A 15,293-nucleotide genomic window follows, 5' to 3' on the forward strand; every position below is an offset into this window, starting at 1 on the left:
CTTCCTTCCTTCCTTCCTTCCTTCCTTCCTTCCTTCCTTCCTTCCTCTCTTTTTTTTCATTAAGTCTTGGTTTTTATTCTTTGTTTTATTTAGTGTATTTTGTTTGTTTGCTTGTTTGTTTTTCCTTTTTTTCAACCATTATTTTTTATTTTCCTAGTGGGCAAATCAAGCAGTAAGTCTTGAACAATTGTGACAAGAAAGTTGTCCTTCAGGATATGTGATATAAGCTCTTTTCACAAGACACACACTGCTATGTGGCACCTGCCAATTCTCTCCCCATGAACACAACGTATTAGTTCTCAATCCTTTCCAGGACCTTAAAATGGAGATAGCTGTGACCTACACACATTGTCAGGCATGATTCAGGTTTAGCATACTACGGAAGTTGACACTGTCCCAGGACTCACATTTCTTCAGGAGAAGAAGAAGCTGATTATTTCTTACAGATGCAAAAGCCTCCAATAGCATGGAGAACAAATACAAGCCAAACATATAAAAATAGAAAAAAAAACTTTTCCGAAGGGAGGCTTTTTATGAAAATATTTTTCTTTTGATACATTCTTTCAATAAAAACCTGAAAACAGGAAGTCAAAATAATTTTCTCCCTCCTTCCTTATGTTCATCTTTGCACGTCCTTCTTCAGTTCCCAAAAATGTAATGCTAAGAATGATTGTAACAAATAACACACTCATACTTTGAACACACAGATACTTCATTGAAACACCAATGCATAGCATCTGCACTGCAAATACTCTTCTTTTGTTGGAAGTTTTAATGGCTTGATCATTTACTTAGAGTTAACTGAATCGTGTTGCTGCAGTGTAGCAGAATATAGGATTGTGCAACTTGTTTGATTGTTGCTTCATTTTTTAGAATTGTCTTCTAGTTCAACGGAGGTACATATAAGTAAGATACATATAAGCTCACACAGATGTGTCACAGAGTGGGATCTGAATATCTCCTTAGTAGAGCTCTGCACTAAATGAGTTACTAAAGTAATGGGAGACACTTGATTTGGAATCGGGACTCCCAGAAATATTTCAGTACTCAGGTAGTTTTTCAATTTTCCGTATTTGTTCACTTTGATTACATTATGTTAATTGGGTACTACTGTAGCAAAAGATATTACATGTATCATATAAAAATCCTTATAAAAATCAATTTTATAAAGCCTTCCAATGTTTTTTTTTATTATTATTTTTATTTTTTTTATTGCAGGTACAACACGTATAAAATGCATCTGTTTTTACACACCATTTTCACATTGCTTTGGAGGAAGACAGATTTCTATGTTAGTATCTGGTTAATAACTTGTCTTGTTACACATATTTGCAAATAACCTACGTCAATCTGATCTTACACTGAAGTGAAAAAGACTACTAAAACTGCCACTGTTCCCCAAACTGCAGTAAAATTCCTCAGTGCTAGATTGATTTACAGATGTTCTTAAGGCATTTCTGTTTTAATGCTGGAAGAAAAAAGAATAACGCAGTCAGAACAGGTTTTACAAGGAGAATATAAAAAACATACATGGTTATATAAGTCTGTTTTTTTGTTTTTTTTTGTTTTTTTTTTTTCTTTTAGTTATCTTAAAAATCTTCATCAGATAACACTTTGAAGAGCAATCAAATACTCTGTGGGTGTCTCAGACTTTTTGTTATACTTACTGTGGGAGTAAGCAACTCTTTTGACTCTTTCACAGACATAACTCGCATTTTTCAAAAACCAGGAATAGTATTCAACACAGTACCTAAAGTAGTAAAATTAGAAGAGTGCTGTTTAGTTGTCTTTCATAAACATAGCTCTATGTACATCATGCTGGTAATATTGCTCTTTGAATATAGAAATAAAAATCTATATTCTAACCTCTAACCTATGCCATTAGATGCCTGGAAAGATTCAGTTAAGCTCTATTCACTGACTGGTGAAAACCAGATCAATGCCCTGAGGCTCCATGTGGGACTCAGCGAGTAGCCATGGAAAAATTTCTCCTTGGAAGGAGTGATGAGGCATTGGAACAGGCTGCCCAGGGAAGTGGTGGAGTTACCATCCCTGGAGATGTTCAAGAAATGTGTAGATGTGGCAAAGAGGGACGTGGTTTAGTGAGCCTGGTGGGGATGGGTTGGTAGTCGCACTAGATGATTTTTTGTGGTCTTTTCTAACCCTAAAGATTCTATGATTCTAGGGACTCGTCACTGATGACTGAAAGCTGCCACTGGAAAATGTACCATGGAGTATTTTAAGAAGACAGAAGCAAGTGAAACTGCTGCTAGATTTTACCTCATGGCAGCCTTTATGGAATGTCTTCTTTGGCCAACGCAGAGGCACAACTGAAAAAACCTGCAGAGCTCCATCAAACAGGGATTGATCTTCTGCAGCGTGATGGTAACAGGAGGTGAGGTCACGTATGGGTCTTTGAGGATTGCCTGTGGGCACCCTAGGAGAAAAAGAACCATGAACTAGTTCTAAAAACTGACCCATAAAATTCTGTGCAATGACTTTTCTGGGCAAACAGAAACACACAGATTAACAGGTAAGTTAAAGTCAAGTCTGATTGAGGCAGATAACTGAGAAAGAATGAACACACAGACTGGCACTTGCTTGAGTGAAAGTAAAATGTGATTATCAATTCATTATTATTTATCACTTCTGGTAAGTTATTGAAATCATTGTTGCTTTTACTTATTACAAATACAAGGGACAACTCTAAAGATGTAATTTATTTATTGTTGCCTTTCCAGATTGAGGTTCATTTGCCACTGTAGCATCAGTTTTCCACAGCAGAAAGCAGTGAGATGAAGAAGAGTACAACACACTTATTACATTTGATCTTTTCTATATACAAACGCTAATGCAGGAGTCATTTCCAGCTCCACAGTTTCCCACACCCACTCTCTATATCTGAATCTTGGACTTAAAACAACAGACCTAGTAACAATCACTCATCCTGTTCTTTTAATCTCCTTTTCTTATCCCCATCAACAAAACAGACACAATTTATGCAGGGGCTGTGGCTTTCTCACTGTCCATCTCTCTAGTTATCTTGCATTTTCCACTTTTGCTTCTACTGCCTTGAAAAATCAGCTAATTTTAGCCATGATTTTAGAAAAGAAATCCTCTGAGTGAATACTTTCCTAGAAGTTATAAAACTGCCAAGAATCTGAAAGAAATAAAGGTCATTTTTAGCCTGCACTAAGAGGAAGGTAGGAAAAAATTCTCCATTTTACTCTTATTTGTCAGCTGCCAGCTGGTTAATCATTATTTTTTTTTTATTTCAAGTGACAACCACTGTATTGCTTGAACTTAAAAAAAATGCAGGAAAATAGTTTATTGAGTTATGGACTGTTTCTTCCCTCTCCAGTGACAACTGAGAGGAAAATATCTCGTTTGTTCTGTTCACTGAACTTTCTGCAGTCAGCAGTGAAAGGTAAACATTTGCACACAAAACACTTCATCCCACCAGGAAACGCAGCTGTGCCAGGCTGCAGATGGATTAATACAAGAGAATAGGTGATGGCAGCTTGTAAGTATTTCTATGTGGTTTTTCAGTGTGAAATACAATCGCCTTTCAGACTCTCTTTCTGTCACAGAAAAAAAAAGATGAAAATGAGGGAAAATGAGAAAAGGTAAGGCAATAGTGATGCTGCTTTCAATTTTTTTTTCCAGTGTTTTTCTGTTTCATATGAAGAAAGAACCATACATTAACCATAATCTTGTCTTCCTGAAATCGTACTCTGTTACACATAACAGAGTTATTATGTCTTTTGCCTTTACTTAACAGTTGTGTTAGAGTCAGTAAAAATCAAAGGACTTGACAGAAAAAGAAATGCAACATGTAAAATGTGCTAAAAGGTGGCTGGGCACAGCTACAGTTCATGTGTGATCGTCACTGCTTTGTGAATTGAATAACACTGCTCTGAAGAAGTGATGTTGGAGGAGCACACTGTGCTTTCATGCTTTTGCCTTTCACCCACTGGGGTAGGGGAGAGGGAATGAGGGGAGCAGAAGCAGCAGCAGTGGGGATGCTGGCTGGCTATTCCATTTGTGAAATCAGTAGCAGGCTTTGGCCACGTGTTCAGATAAACTGCTGTATGTGCAGAGTATAATCCCTTTAGACAGTGTAATTGCATTTCCAGGTTCATATGTCTCACATGCTTTATAGCTTTGGGCTATCTTATGTTACATGATAGGGGAGGCTACTGGGGTCAAATTTAGACTAATGAAGTTCTGTTGAAATGAGATTCAGTTGTCTAGTGCTGACAAGAAGTTTAATATAAAATGGCATTCGTGGGCAGGAAGAAAATAAAGGCACAGCCAAGCTCAAAGAGATCTGATATGAAACAATTTGCCTTTGACCAGAACTTGCTCAAAGTAGCAGGAATCCTGAAGGAGAAATAGGTAGGCCTTGCAGCTACTGTAGTCCTGGTTGCCTCTGAAAAATGGCTACGGTCTCAGTGTCACAGAGTGCACAGTTCTCAGCCGAAATCAGTCAGCGTTGGGTGGGAGCCCCATTTCTCTTCATCTTAGCATCTTACTTAAAATCATACAACCATCAAGGTTGTAAAAGACCACTAAGATCATCTAGTCCAGCCATTAACTTGTCACCACCATGCCCACTAGTCCACATCCCTAAATTCCACTTCTACACATTCCTTTAACGCCTCCAGGGATGGTAACTCCACCACCTCCCTGGCAGCCTGTTCCAATACCTCACCACTATTTATGAGAATATATTTTCCTAATATCCAACACCCAGGGCCTCAATATCTTTCTTATAATGAGAGGCCCAAAGCTGAAAACAGTACTCAAAATGCAGTCTCACTAGTGCTGAGTACAGAGGGACGATCACCTACCTCCCTGCTCCTGCTGGCTACACTATTTTTGCACGAACATCACCAGCAATTGACACCCCTTATGGCAATTAAAATGACTGATGTCTTGCTTTAATAAAGCACTCTTTGTGTTAATAACTGAACATCAGAGCATGTAGCAATGAGATTTGAGATTTCAGTATAGATGTACAGTAAGAAGTATGTTAAGTGTTGCTGGGAGTAATTAAAATTGCTAATAGCCACCCTCCAATGTGTTTTAATGTCTCCACCAAAGTGGATGTTCACCATCCCATCTAGCAGGTATTGTTAGTGCTTTACTCAAGCTGTGTGTTTTGCCAGCAGAAATTGTGTTCTATCTAAATGTAAATCAGCAATTTCAACATGGATTCATTTATGTAGGAAAGTAAATAAAGAGTTGAAAGTTAAACAAATTACTCTGATATTCATTTCTAATAATAATTTCATTTTAAATTAATGCTATATTTACATATAAATGTATATAATGCTGAAATTCTCTTTCAAGTAAAGACTGATTTAATTTTATTTGGATTGGATACTATATTTATGTTACATTGTTGAAATCAGAATTTTCAGTACTTCATAGTAATTTCTTACATCTCTTTGTAAAGGGATTTATTTTATTGATTAAATTCATAAATTCCTAAAAATTCAGATTGATACAAAGACATTTTCAACTAGAAATTTAATACAGCATTTTCTAAGATTTTTTTGTTTTTAAGAAATTGCCTTGCTCAAAACAAGCAATAGATAGGAGAAACCGCAGCTGTCTGCAGAGCTTTGGTTTTGTCCTTCTGAAATTACTGCACTGCTGTTACAGGCAGGTAAGTGACCAGCCTTTGCAGTGATGAGCCCTTTCCCCTAGGAAGAGGATATCAGCTTTCTCCGACTCTGAGGTTAAATTTTGCTGTCAGTGAAAAGCAGTATTGTGGCTACTGTGAATAACACAGGCTTAAAATATCCCCCTCTTCATGGTATAACATGCTCTCAGATTTTATTAGTCAAAATGAAAATGAACAAGTAAATATATAAATAAATCCACTTTTGTGATTTAAGAAATGGCTTCCTCGAGTAATCTCTTGACCTTCAGGGTATTGTGGATGTTATTCATTGTTTTGTGATCCCACTACCTGATTTTTTCTCAAAATGCCACAACTGCTATGTGCAGGTGGACAGCATCTACCATGGTTTCTGATAGAGAGGCATTCCATTCTTTGATGTCATTGAAATCTGTGTTTTCCAGGCTTTTTTTCCATCCAAAAAGGATGGGTTCCCACTCATAGATTTATCTGGGCTTACAGGGTTGTCCACTAGGTAGCAAATAGCAGATGAACAAAATCTGTGAGTGGACTTGTGATGTCCAGACTCCGGCAACTTCCAGTTAGGTGGTCATTATTTAGTCCTCAAACCAAACTCATCCAAGGCAAACAAACAACACAGGGAAGTTTGTTTGTTGTTTTTGAAGAATTATTTCTTGATGGACCAGAACTATCAGATTGCTCTGATCCCCATCAAAATAGAAGACTGTATTTATCTTAAATTCTTCCCCTCACACCGTCAAGAGTGAAAAGAAACCAAATTGTTGATTTGAACAACATGTTGGTTCATTTTCTTCATGCAACCAATGCCACATGATTTGGTTTCCAGTGTGATCACTGGGAGGAGGGGATGCCAGCAGCCCTGGAAGTCTGCAGGATGCAATGTGTAAGTGCATAGGTTGGACTTAGACTCACATGCTCAGCAACCAAAATCAGGGAGGGCTCTCCCAGAGTGCAGACACCCTCTCTGACTTTGGATCAAGTCCTGATTTTGAAAGGATGTAACCTCCTTTTAAGTACTTACAGAAATATAATTTTACTGATCACATGACTAGACTATATTTATAAATGGAGTGGCACATCATCATACATGTACTACTTTAAGCTCTCATATTCTAATTGATTAGGCATATAAATGGAAGAACTGAACTCTCCTGAAAATTGAGCTGATAATGATCCCTCGTTAGTGCAAGAGGGAGTTTTCAGCATTGAAAACTCAGGGAAATTCTGTATATTTCATATGACGAGGATTGACTTAATCATTTTATTTCTACCAACAAGTAAATTTGAAGCTTGCCCATTTCTTTTGGAACAAATGAATGTTATGATTCTTCAGTAGCCCCTCCATGTTAAAATGGAGAACATACAGAATATGCAAGTTAACTCTGTCAGCATAGCAGAATTTGTTCAGTGCGAAATTATGTAGGATTCAGAAATATGGAAGCAATCTCTTTGGTATTTGGGATGTTTTACATGTATAAAATGTACTATAATATATATTAAAGATGCACTTTTTTTTTTTTTTGGATGAAAAATTGCATACTGGTGAACACTCAGTCAGGCTACTGTTTTTGCTGCATGATGTGCAGTCACTTACGAGCAGCCGAATGAAGTTTCAGTATCAGGCCAGGTCGGTAGAGTGGAGTAGACAGAACTGAAGAAGGCAGATCTATAGGATGGAGAAGAATTTAAGAGGCTTTATGTATTAACAGGAAAAAAAAAATAAAATCAAAAGTGAAAAAAAAAAAAAGCTGAATTTACAAACCAGTAATATACACTTCTGTAGAATTCACATTCTGCGTTCACAGTCACCTATTTTACTAGATGCTATTTTCTATTTCAGAAACATGCCAACTTACACACTTTGTTATTTTCCCAAATCAATCTCACCTTGCTCTGTTTGTATCTGACTGTTGGCATCTTGAGGAGGCACAGTCTGTACCCAAAGCATGTTCACATCAGCTACAGAAGAGAAATAAGTGCTTCATTTCATTCAGAAACTTTGCTTTTTATCTGTTTACTCAGAAGTCAGGAATAAGATTGCTGAACAATCAGGTCCTTACCCCATATTTCCAGAGACATATAAGGATTTCAAGATGAAAAAGGAAGGACAGCATATGTATTCGCTAGATCTTGGAAAATATATTGGCCAAGAAAATATAGGATTTAAAGATGGTTAATGTACTGGAGACCCAGAGGAGCAGTTCTGTACTGCTTTTTTCATAGGTCTGTTCACTAGGTTTGGAGCAAAATGTGAGCAAATAATTGGTTGGCAGGACTTGGTATTCCCCAGAAGAACTAAGAACCTACAGGACAGTCCCTCTAAGTTCTCTTAGCATTTCTGTGATACAGTTATCTCCTTACTAGTGACCCAGAGCAAATCACCCTGAAGGTCATCCCAACCTCCATCTCTGAAATGTGTTTTGGGATGCACTTTTGGACAAACTCCAGAGCTAATGGAGTAAAGCTGGTACTGGTCCTCCATGCTGAACTCACCAGGGCTGGGCTGCAAGGCTGGTGATGTGACTAAGGTCCCCTCAGAAGTAGGAGGGACTCCAGCTGTGCCTTGTGGTCTTGAAGTGTCTACATGCAGTGATGGAAACCCCAATGCCTTCATACTAATCATCTTTGTCCATGGTGGGGGTCTCGTGTTGGGACTGTCCTCTCCTTTCAGGGCAAGAGGAGTGCTGGTACCTGAAAAAGCAGAAGGATGGAGGGCACCAGCAATAATAACATCCCGGGAGACAATAAATCCCAAAATACGCACAGAAAATCCAATAAAATCAAAAACATACACAGGAAATCCCACCTACTCTTTGAGTTCTTCCACGAGCAAGTCAGATTTGATTTTTCACTTCATTTTAAAAATTATTTTCTTTCATAGCTTTTTTTCCAGAAAAATATGTGGAGTGCCCATAACGTTGGATATTTTAACTGAGAACATTTCAATACGCAAGTTTACGTATACAAACAAACAGGAAATAAAAGGGCTGGAGCAGCTCTCTTATGAAGGCTGAAGGAGATGGACTTTTTCAGCTTGGAGAAGAGAAGGCTCTGGGAAAACCTGATAGCAACCATCCATCCAATTCTTAGAGGGAGCTTAATAAACAGGAGGAAATCAAACTTTTGACATGGCTAGGTAGTGATAGGACAAGTGGGAATCATTTTAAACTAAAAATAAAAAAAAATAAAAATAAAAATAAAAAAGGAGATTTGATTATATTTCAGGGGAAAATTCTTTACTCTGAGGATGGTGAGACCCTGGTTGGGTGGGACCCTGAGCAGCCCGAGATGGTGGTTGGCAGCCCTGCCTGCAGCAGGGGCTTAGAACTAAATGATCTTTAATGTTCCCTCCAACTTGAGTCATTCTATGATTCTGTGATTAATGGTCCTTTCTACTGAGAGAATTACAGGCCTGATCTACTTGTTACGACAAACTTTTATCTATAGTTTAACATCACAGTGGTTTGCAGCAAAGATATGCTGCCACTTGTCAAGACATTAACAAAGGATAATATAAATTTAAGTCTGACAATATTTACTCACTTTTAAATGTCCGTGGATGTTCCGCTGATGGTTCCACAGTTTTGTTTGAGTCTTCCTGTGATTTCATGAAACTTGAAAAAACAGAATCTAGGTCTTTGAGGCGTGAGAAGATAGGGTTAGTACAGTCAGTATCAGTGGCAAATTGCATGATAAAAAGGAAATACATCAGGTTATAATATAAAAGAAACAACTGTTCTCCTTTTAAAAGAAAGTTATTTTTTAGTAAAGCACCTTTGATCTTTTAGTTTTATGTTTTTTTTTTTATAGCAGGTGAGAAACATCCTGCAGCTTTCAGCACAGGTAAACATGCCACTGATTCCAAAGGCTTCCTGTCAGTGATAGATGGAGTATCCAGGCAGCACAATGGATGAGTATATTTGATTCCTTTCTGAAGGTTACTCACATAAAAGCAGATTTTTCATTCTGAGAGCTAAGGCAGATTATAGAATCATAGAATCATTTGAGTTGGAAGGGACCTTTAGAAATCATCTAGTCCAACTTGCCTGCACTGAGCAGGGACATCAACAGCGGGCAGCCCAGGGCCTGGTCCAGCCTTGCCTTGAAAGTCTCCAGGGACAGGGGACACAACTTCCCTGTACTGAGCAGGGTCACCTACAGCTAGAACAGGTTGCTCAGAGTCCTGTCCAGCCTGACAGGGATGGGCAACCTGGATACTCATTTGGACCAAAAGTATCACACAGCTTCACCAGTCCAGCTCTTTTTGTTTGTTTGTTTGTTTTTGTTTGGTTGTTTTTTTTTTTTTTTTGTTCCTTGCATTGGATATTTATATGTCTGTAGATTTTACTTAGTTTTGCAAGACGGAGAAGGAACGTTCATTGCAAATGCTACCTAGACATGGTTTTGATTGTAGTTACTGTTTCTTTTTATTCCCCAGGATGTGCTTACCCAGGTCAGAAGATGTGTTACTGGAAAATGTGTAATTAATAACAGGAGATTTCTCTAGTATTTCCCAAAAGTCGGACAGATTTCTACCTGCAAACATAAAGAATTAAAAACATGAAGATGGACTTGTTTCTCATGTGGCATCACTGTGAGTAAATAAGGCAATAATTGAGATGGAATGGTTTTTGAATTTACCTGTTTGACCTGTCATCACACAAATGTAGATACAGTCTGAATCATTGCTCTGACGCACTGAAAGACAAAGAAATGCAGAATAGATAATTGTTACTAGCTTTCATTACATGATACCATCTTAAGTAGTTGAAAATGTAAAACTGAAATGGTATGTGGCTACTACAACTGAACAAAAATTTTCTTTCAGATTTCATTTTGACAAAGAAATCAAAATATCATTATTTCCTGGATAAATGTTTCTATATAATTAAAATTTTGAATTACTCATACGTTTACAAATAAAATAAATCTCAGAAAATATTGTCTATTATAATTTCTAGGGGATCAAAATTTCCCTAGATACCAGCACTCAATTATAATGTACTGAAAATTCAAGGAAAGAAAGAAAAGCTACTCATAGAAAATCATATTAGAAAATCATAATGCTCCTATGTGTCTGTATTATATATACAAACTGTATTTTTTTTAATTTTTATTTTATTTTATTTTATTTTATTTTTTTTACAACCACTGGTTATGCTTTGCTAGATAAATGATGCTGAATTAGAGCAATAGGATTTTATATACATTTCTATGCTTGTTTCCATGCCAGGACTAAATAATGCAAACAAGGCAACAATAAATACTGAAGAAGAAACGCAAACCTGAGAGAATAGAAGTAGATTTGAAAATTTCTGTGAGATAACTGGTTGAGTTTCCAATAATATCAACAAGTAAAGCAGTGAAATCTAGACAACAAAATAGAAAAATTATAACTGAAACACAGAATCACAGAATCACAGAATCACAGAATCACAGAATCACAGAATTGTAGGGGTTGGAAGGGACCTCCAGAGATCATCGAGTCCAACCCCCCTGCCAAAGCAGGTTCCCTACACCAGGTAGCACAGGTAGGCATCCAGGCAGGTCTTGAACATCTCCAGAGAAGGAGACTCCACCACCTCCCTGGGCAGCCTGTTCCAGTGCTCCGTCACCTCACTGTAAAGAAGTTCTTGCGCACATTTGTGCAGAACTTCCTATGCTGCAGTTTCTGGCCATTTCCCCTTGTCCTGTCTCCACTCACCACTGAAAAGAGTCCGGCCTCGCCATTCTGCCCCCCACACCTTAGATATTTATAGGCCTGGATCAGGTCCCCTCTCAGTCTCCTTTTCTCAAGGCTGAACAGACCCAGTTCACTCAGCCTTTCTTCATAGGAGAGATGCTCCAGGCCCTTCACCATCTTCGTGGCCCTCCGCTGGACTCTTTCCAAGAGATCCCTGTCTTTTTTGTACTGGGGAGCCCAGAACTGGACGCAGTACTCCAGATGAGGTCTTACCAGGGCAGAGTAGAGGGGGAGGATCACCTCCTTTGACCTGCTGGCCACGCTCTTTTTAATGCACCCCAGTAAGTCATTGGCCTTTTTGGCCACAAGGGCACACTGCTGGCTCATGGCCAACCTGTCGTCCACCAGGACACCCAGGTCCCTCTCCGCAGAGCTCCCCTCCAGCAGTACATGAAAATGTTTGAAACACTTAAAAGTTCAGAACTTTTCTGCTGAATAGGAGTAGACTTAAGAGGCCATTGGTATACTTATTTGATTGCCAGCCTCTCTTGCATACCAACCTGTTAAGTCATTTGTCACGTTGTTTAAACAGTAGCAGTAATGCATAGGGAACTTGCCAGGGTCAACATTTTTCAAGCTAGAAACTGTAGAGAAACAGAAAATGGGTGTCTGGATGTGCAGCCATATGACAGGGACAGCTCCCGCACCAGGCAAATGCACTCACTGTTATAAATGGTGACTGACACTTTGTGGAAGGCAAATGAGCTGTGGGACGTGACACTCAGCAAAGAGAAGAGCTTTTTGGTACCTGCAGAAACACGTGCCCATGTGATTAGGAGTTAGAACTAATTATGCAAACAGAATGTTTTGGCTCTGCTCATTTGATTTCAAAAAGACTCCTGAGATATTGATATGATGCAGATGCCTGAGACTCAATTCCTTCTCGTTACCACTGAGGGATGGTTCATCAGCACTACTTTCTTAAAATAAATAAATCAAGCAAGCAAGCAAGCCTTCACTGGATTATATAGTGCTTTTTAAAGGCATCCCATAAGTAATTATGCTGTGCCTATCTATGAACACACTAATTTATAAATTCTTTGGGGTAGGCAGATGTCTGCATTAAGATGTGCAAGTGTAACTTGCTCTGAAAATTAATTTTGGATGCAGACAGCATGCATTTGTGGCTTCTCCTGCGACCACCACCAGTTCTTTATCTCCCTCACTGCCACTGGCAGCTTGTCACCTCCCCGGCTACTGCAACGTCACCTCTGAGTGTTGTGCTCAGCATCCCATTCACCAGCTCAGTCAGGTTAACAGCAGCCAGATCCATGGACTTTGCAGGCAACTCTGGAAAACAAAGAGTCTCTGGAAATGGCTGCTAATCACTTGCTTGTACGAGGCAAAAAGCTTCCACAGTGAGACAACAAAATGAGCAGTTTATGTATTGAGGAAATGAATATGCCAGGAGAGCAGAGAGAAGTTTGGAAAAATCACAAGATAGAGTGAGGAGTGCAATGGTACCCAGAATTTAGGCAGTGCTCTGTGCCAGCTTATGCCTTGGGAGGTGGCGGAAGGGAGCAGCATCCTGGTGCCCTCTTGTGCTGGTGATGCATGCTTCCTTCCAAGGCAAAAACAGAGCACACAAATGGAGGAGAAAATACCTGGGAAATCCTCCTCCCTTTCCACAGTGCTACATGATTTTTTTTTTTTTTCTTTTCAGTTACCTTGACTAATATACTAATACTGCAAATAAAATTAAAGCTGCTGAATGATGCTTTTTATTTAAAAGATGTTTCCTTTCCCTTGATGTTGCTTGCCTGCTCTTCCCAGGTCTGGATCTCAAAGATGTTCTTTTCATTCCCTACCATGAAGTGATGAAGAAGCAGAGTGACATGGTGCCTGTGTGTGTGCAAGGTCGTCTGTGAATGCATGACAGAGAGGAAAAACAGAGCAGGACGGAAAAAGAAGCAAAGAAACCCAGAATGAGAGCAAAATCGAATTTGGAAAGAAATACAATTTTCCAATGACATCACTATTATTTTTAACCAGATCTAAACAAAGATTGTGTGAAGCTGTGTCGGAACAAATGGAAGTGGCAATGACAGAGCAGAGCACTGAGAGACTCACACCCCCAGAGATAACAGAGGAACACACCTTTGGTTGAAGGGCTCTGGAAGGAGAGTAACTAAAAAGAGGCACCACCTCTTCACATTCCCAGAAAGAGAGAGGTTAAGTTGGCCAAGGATCTGCACATGCTGGGACAAAGAGTCCTTGTAGCAGAGGTGGCTTTGGTATATGGACTCCACAGGGTAAATGCAAACTCATTTTCATACAGCCCTCTTTCACCAGTGCCCACAAACAGGGTCAAAGGTTCCTGATGTGCTGATGTTACCTTCAGTAGCCAGCACTGCTGCTTGCTTCTCTCTCTTATGCATGAAGTTTTCTCTTCTTATGCATGAAGCTGTGAAGCAAAAAAAGAGTCTGAGAGAAAAAAAAATCCCTGTTGAACTACCAAGTGTTTCTCAGTGCAGCTCTCTGCTGGGGTTACTTTGCTGCTCTTATTCATTATGGCGCAGAAACCAATGGACACAAGCACTGCAAAGCAGCACACCGAGTATCCATAACAGCAGGAGATTAAGTGCCTAGCAATAAGCATTTCCCAAAAGACCTTCCTGGTCCATTAAATGCCAGCTAAATGGGGAAAATGAATTAATTATCAGAGGTCACCCCCTTAACTCAAGAATCAGAAATTAAAAATTAGTAGAAAATTGTTTTCACAGATTGATCTGGGCTTGTACTCAACACTGACTGACAGGGATGAAGTAAAATGAGGCCAACTCAAAAGAGATCTACATGTAAGTTCGTTATGAAGAGCAGATGTTCAGGGCTGTTTTTGGGGGAACAGTCTGGAGTGGGGCTCAGCAGTTAAGGCTCCTTTCTGGAATTCGCTTGATAATGAACAAGGGCAAGATGCAAAGTAGTGATGCAGACATTACAGACAGGTTGTAGTGCAGGACTTAGCTTAAGCTCCCTACCCCATCAGTGGAGAGCTGAGAGCCTCCAGAGGGAAGGCTACCCAAGAGAGCCAACACTTGCTATGTTAAACTCCCATGGAGCTGGTGCTGAGCAGGGTTTGCTTCAGTGGTGGTACTCCTATCAGCCCTACAACTCAGAGCTCCCACAAGACAGTAGGAAGCTTGGGTCCTGTTCCCTCTTCAGCAACAGGAAGGCTGGAGGACCAGAAAAAGCAGAAGTGAAAAATAACCTGTGCATAATCCATGGTACAAGGTCCTTAAGTCATGGCTCCCCATGCAGTTCTAATCAGCTGCATTAACATCTCACTTAGTATGTGCTAAATTCAGACTGTCAATCTAGCTGATCGGTCCAGCCCATCACACTTGCCTGTGCAGTGTGAGAGAACAGAGTACCAGGCCTGCCCTAGATGCAAGAATGGAGAAATCTCTCAGGCCATGGGAGAAGTTGAAAAAAAAGATACCATTTTTGTTCCCCAGGGAGCACCAAATCATCATCCTTACCTATGTTCCAAACCAGAAAGAGACACAGAATTCCCAGGCTCAACTTTGCAGGCACATGCCAATAGAGCCACCGCATCATGGATTCCAATTTCCAGTGGTTTTGATTGCTCTAGGAGAAAGAAATACTGTTTTGGTATTGTTACTGCTTGTAGTATGTGATTTGCTCCAATCCTTGCTGCGCTTTACTGGGACTCAAAGAATCATAGAATCACTCAGGTTGGAAAAGACCACAAAGATCATCTGGTCCAACCATCAGCCCATCACCACCATGCCCATTAAACCACGTCCCTCAGTACCACATCTCCATGTTTCTTAACAGCTCCAGGGATGGTGACTTCACCACCTCCTTGGGCAGCCTGCTTCAATGCCTCACCACTCTTAGAGAATAAAGTTTTTCTAA

General features: G+C 39.6%; 1 protein-coding gene across 1 annotated transcript; it reads right to left on the reverse strand.

Annotated features, from left to right (window-relative positions):
* Positions 1 to 1,446: 1,446 nt before the first annotated feature.
* On the reverse strand, positions 1,447 to 14,969 carry HHLA1 (HERV-H LTR-associating 1). Its single transcript, XM_042869499.1, has 14 exons — positions 14,894 to 14,969; positions 13,750 to 13,818; positions 12,624 to 12,704; positions 12,079 to 12,162; positions 11,915 to 11,998; positions 10,957 to 11,040; positions 10,313 to 10,369; positions 10,121 to 10,207; positions 9,215 to 9,307; positions 8,165 to 8,362; positions 7,559 to 7,630; positions 7,266 to 7,337; positions 2,281 to 2,437; positions 1,447 to 1,468 (listed from the first exon to the last, which is right to left on the reverse strand). Exons 1-14 carry the CDS (start codon positions 14,967 to 14,969, stop codon positions 1,447 to 1,449), a joined length of 1,236 nt encoding a protein of 411 aa, XP_042725433.1.
* Between the last annotated feature and the right edge of the window lie 324 nt (positions 14,970 to 15,293).

Source organism: Lagopus leucura, unplaced genomic scaffold, assembly GCF_019238085.1.
Source record: "Lagopus leucura isolate 7727_CA_CO unplaced genomic scaffold, USGS_WTPT01 Super-Scaffold_100002, whole genome shotgun sequence".
Taxonomy (NCBI): Eukaryota; Metazoa; Chordata; class Aves; order Galliformes; family Phasianidae; genus Lagopus; species Lagopus leucura.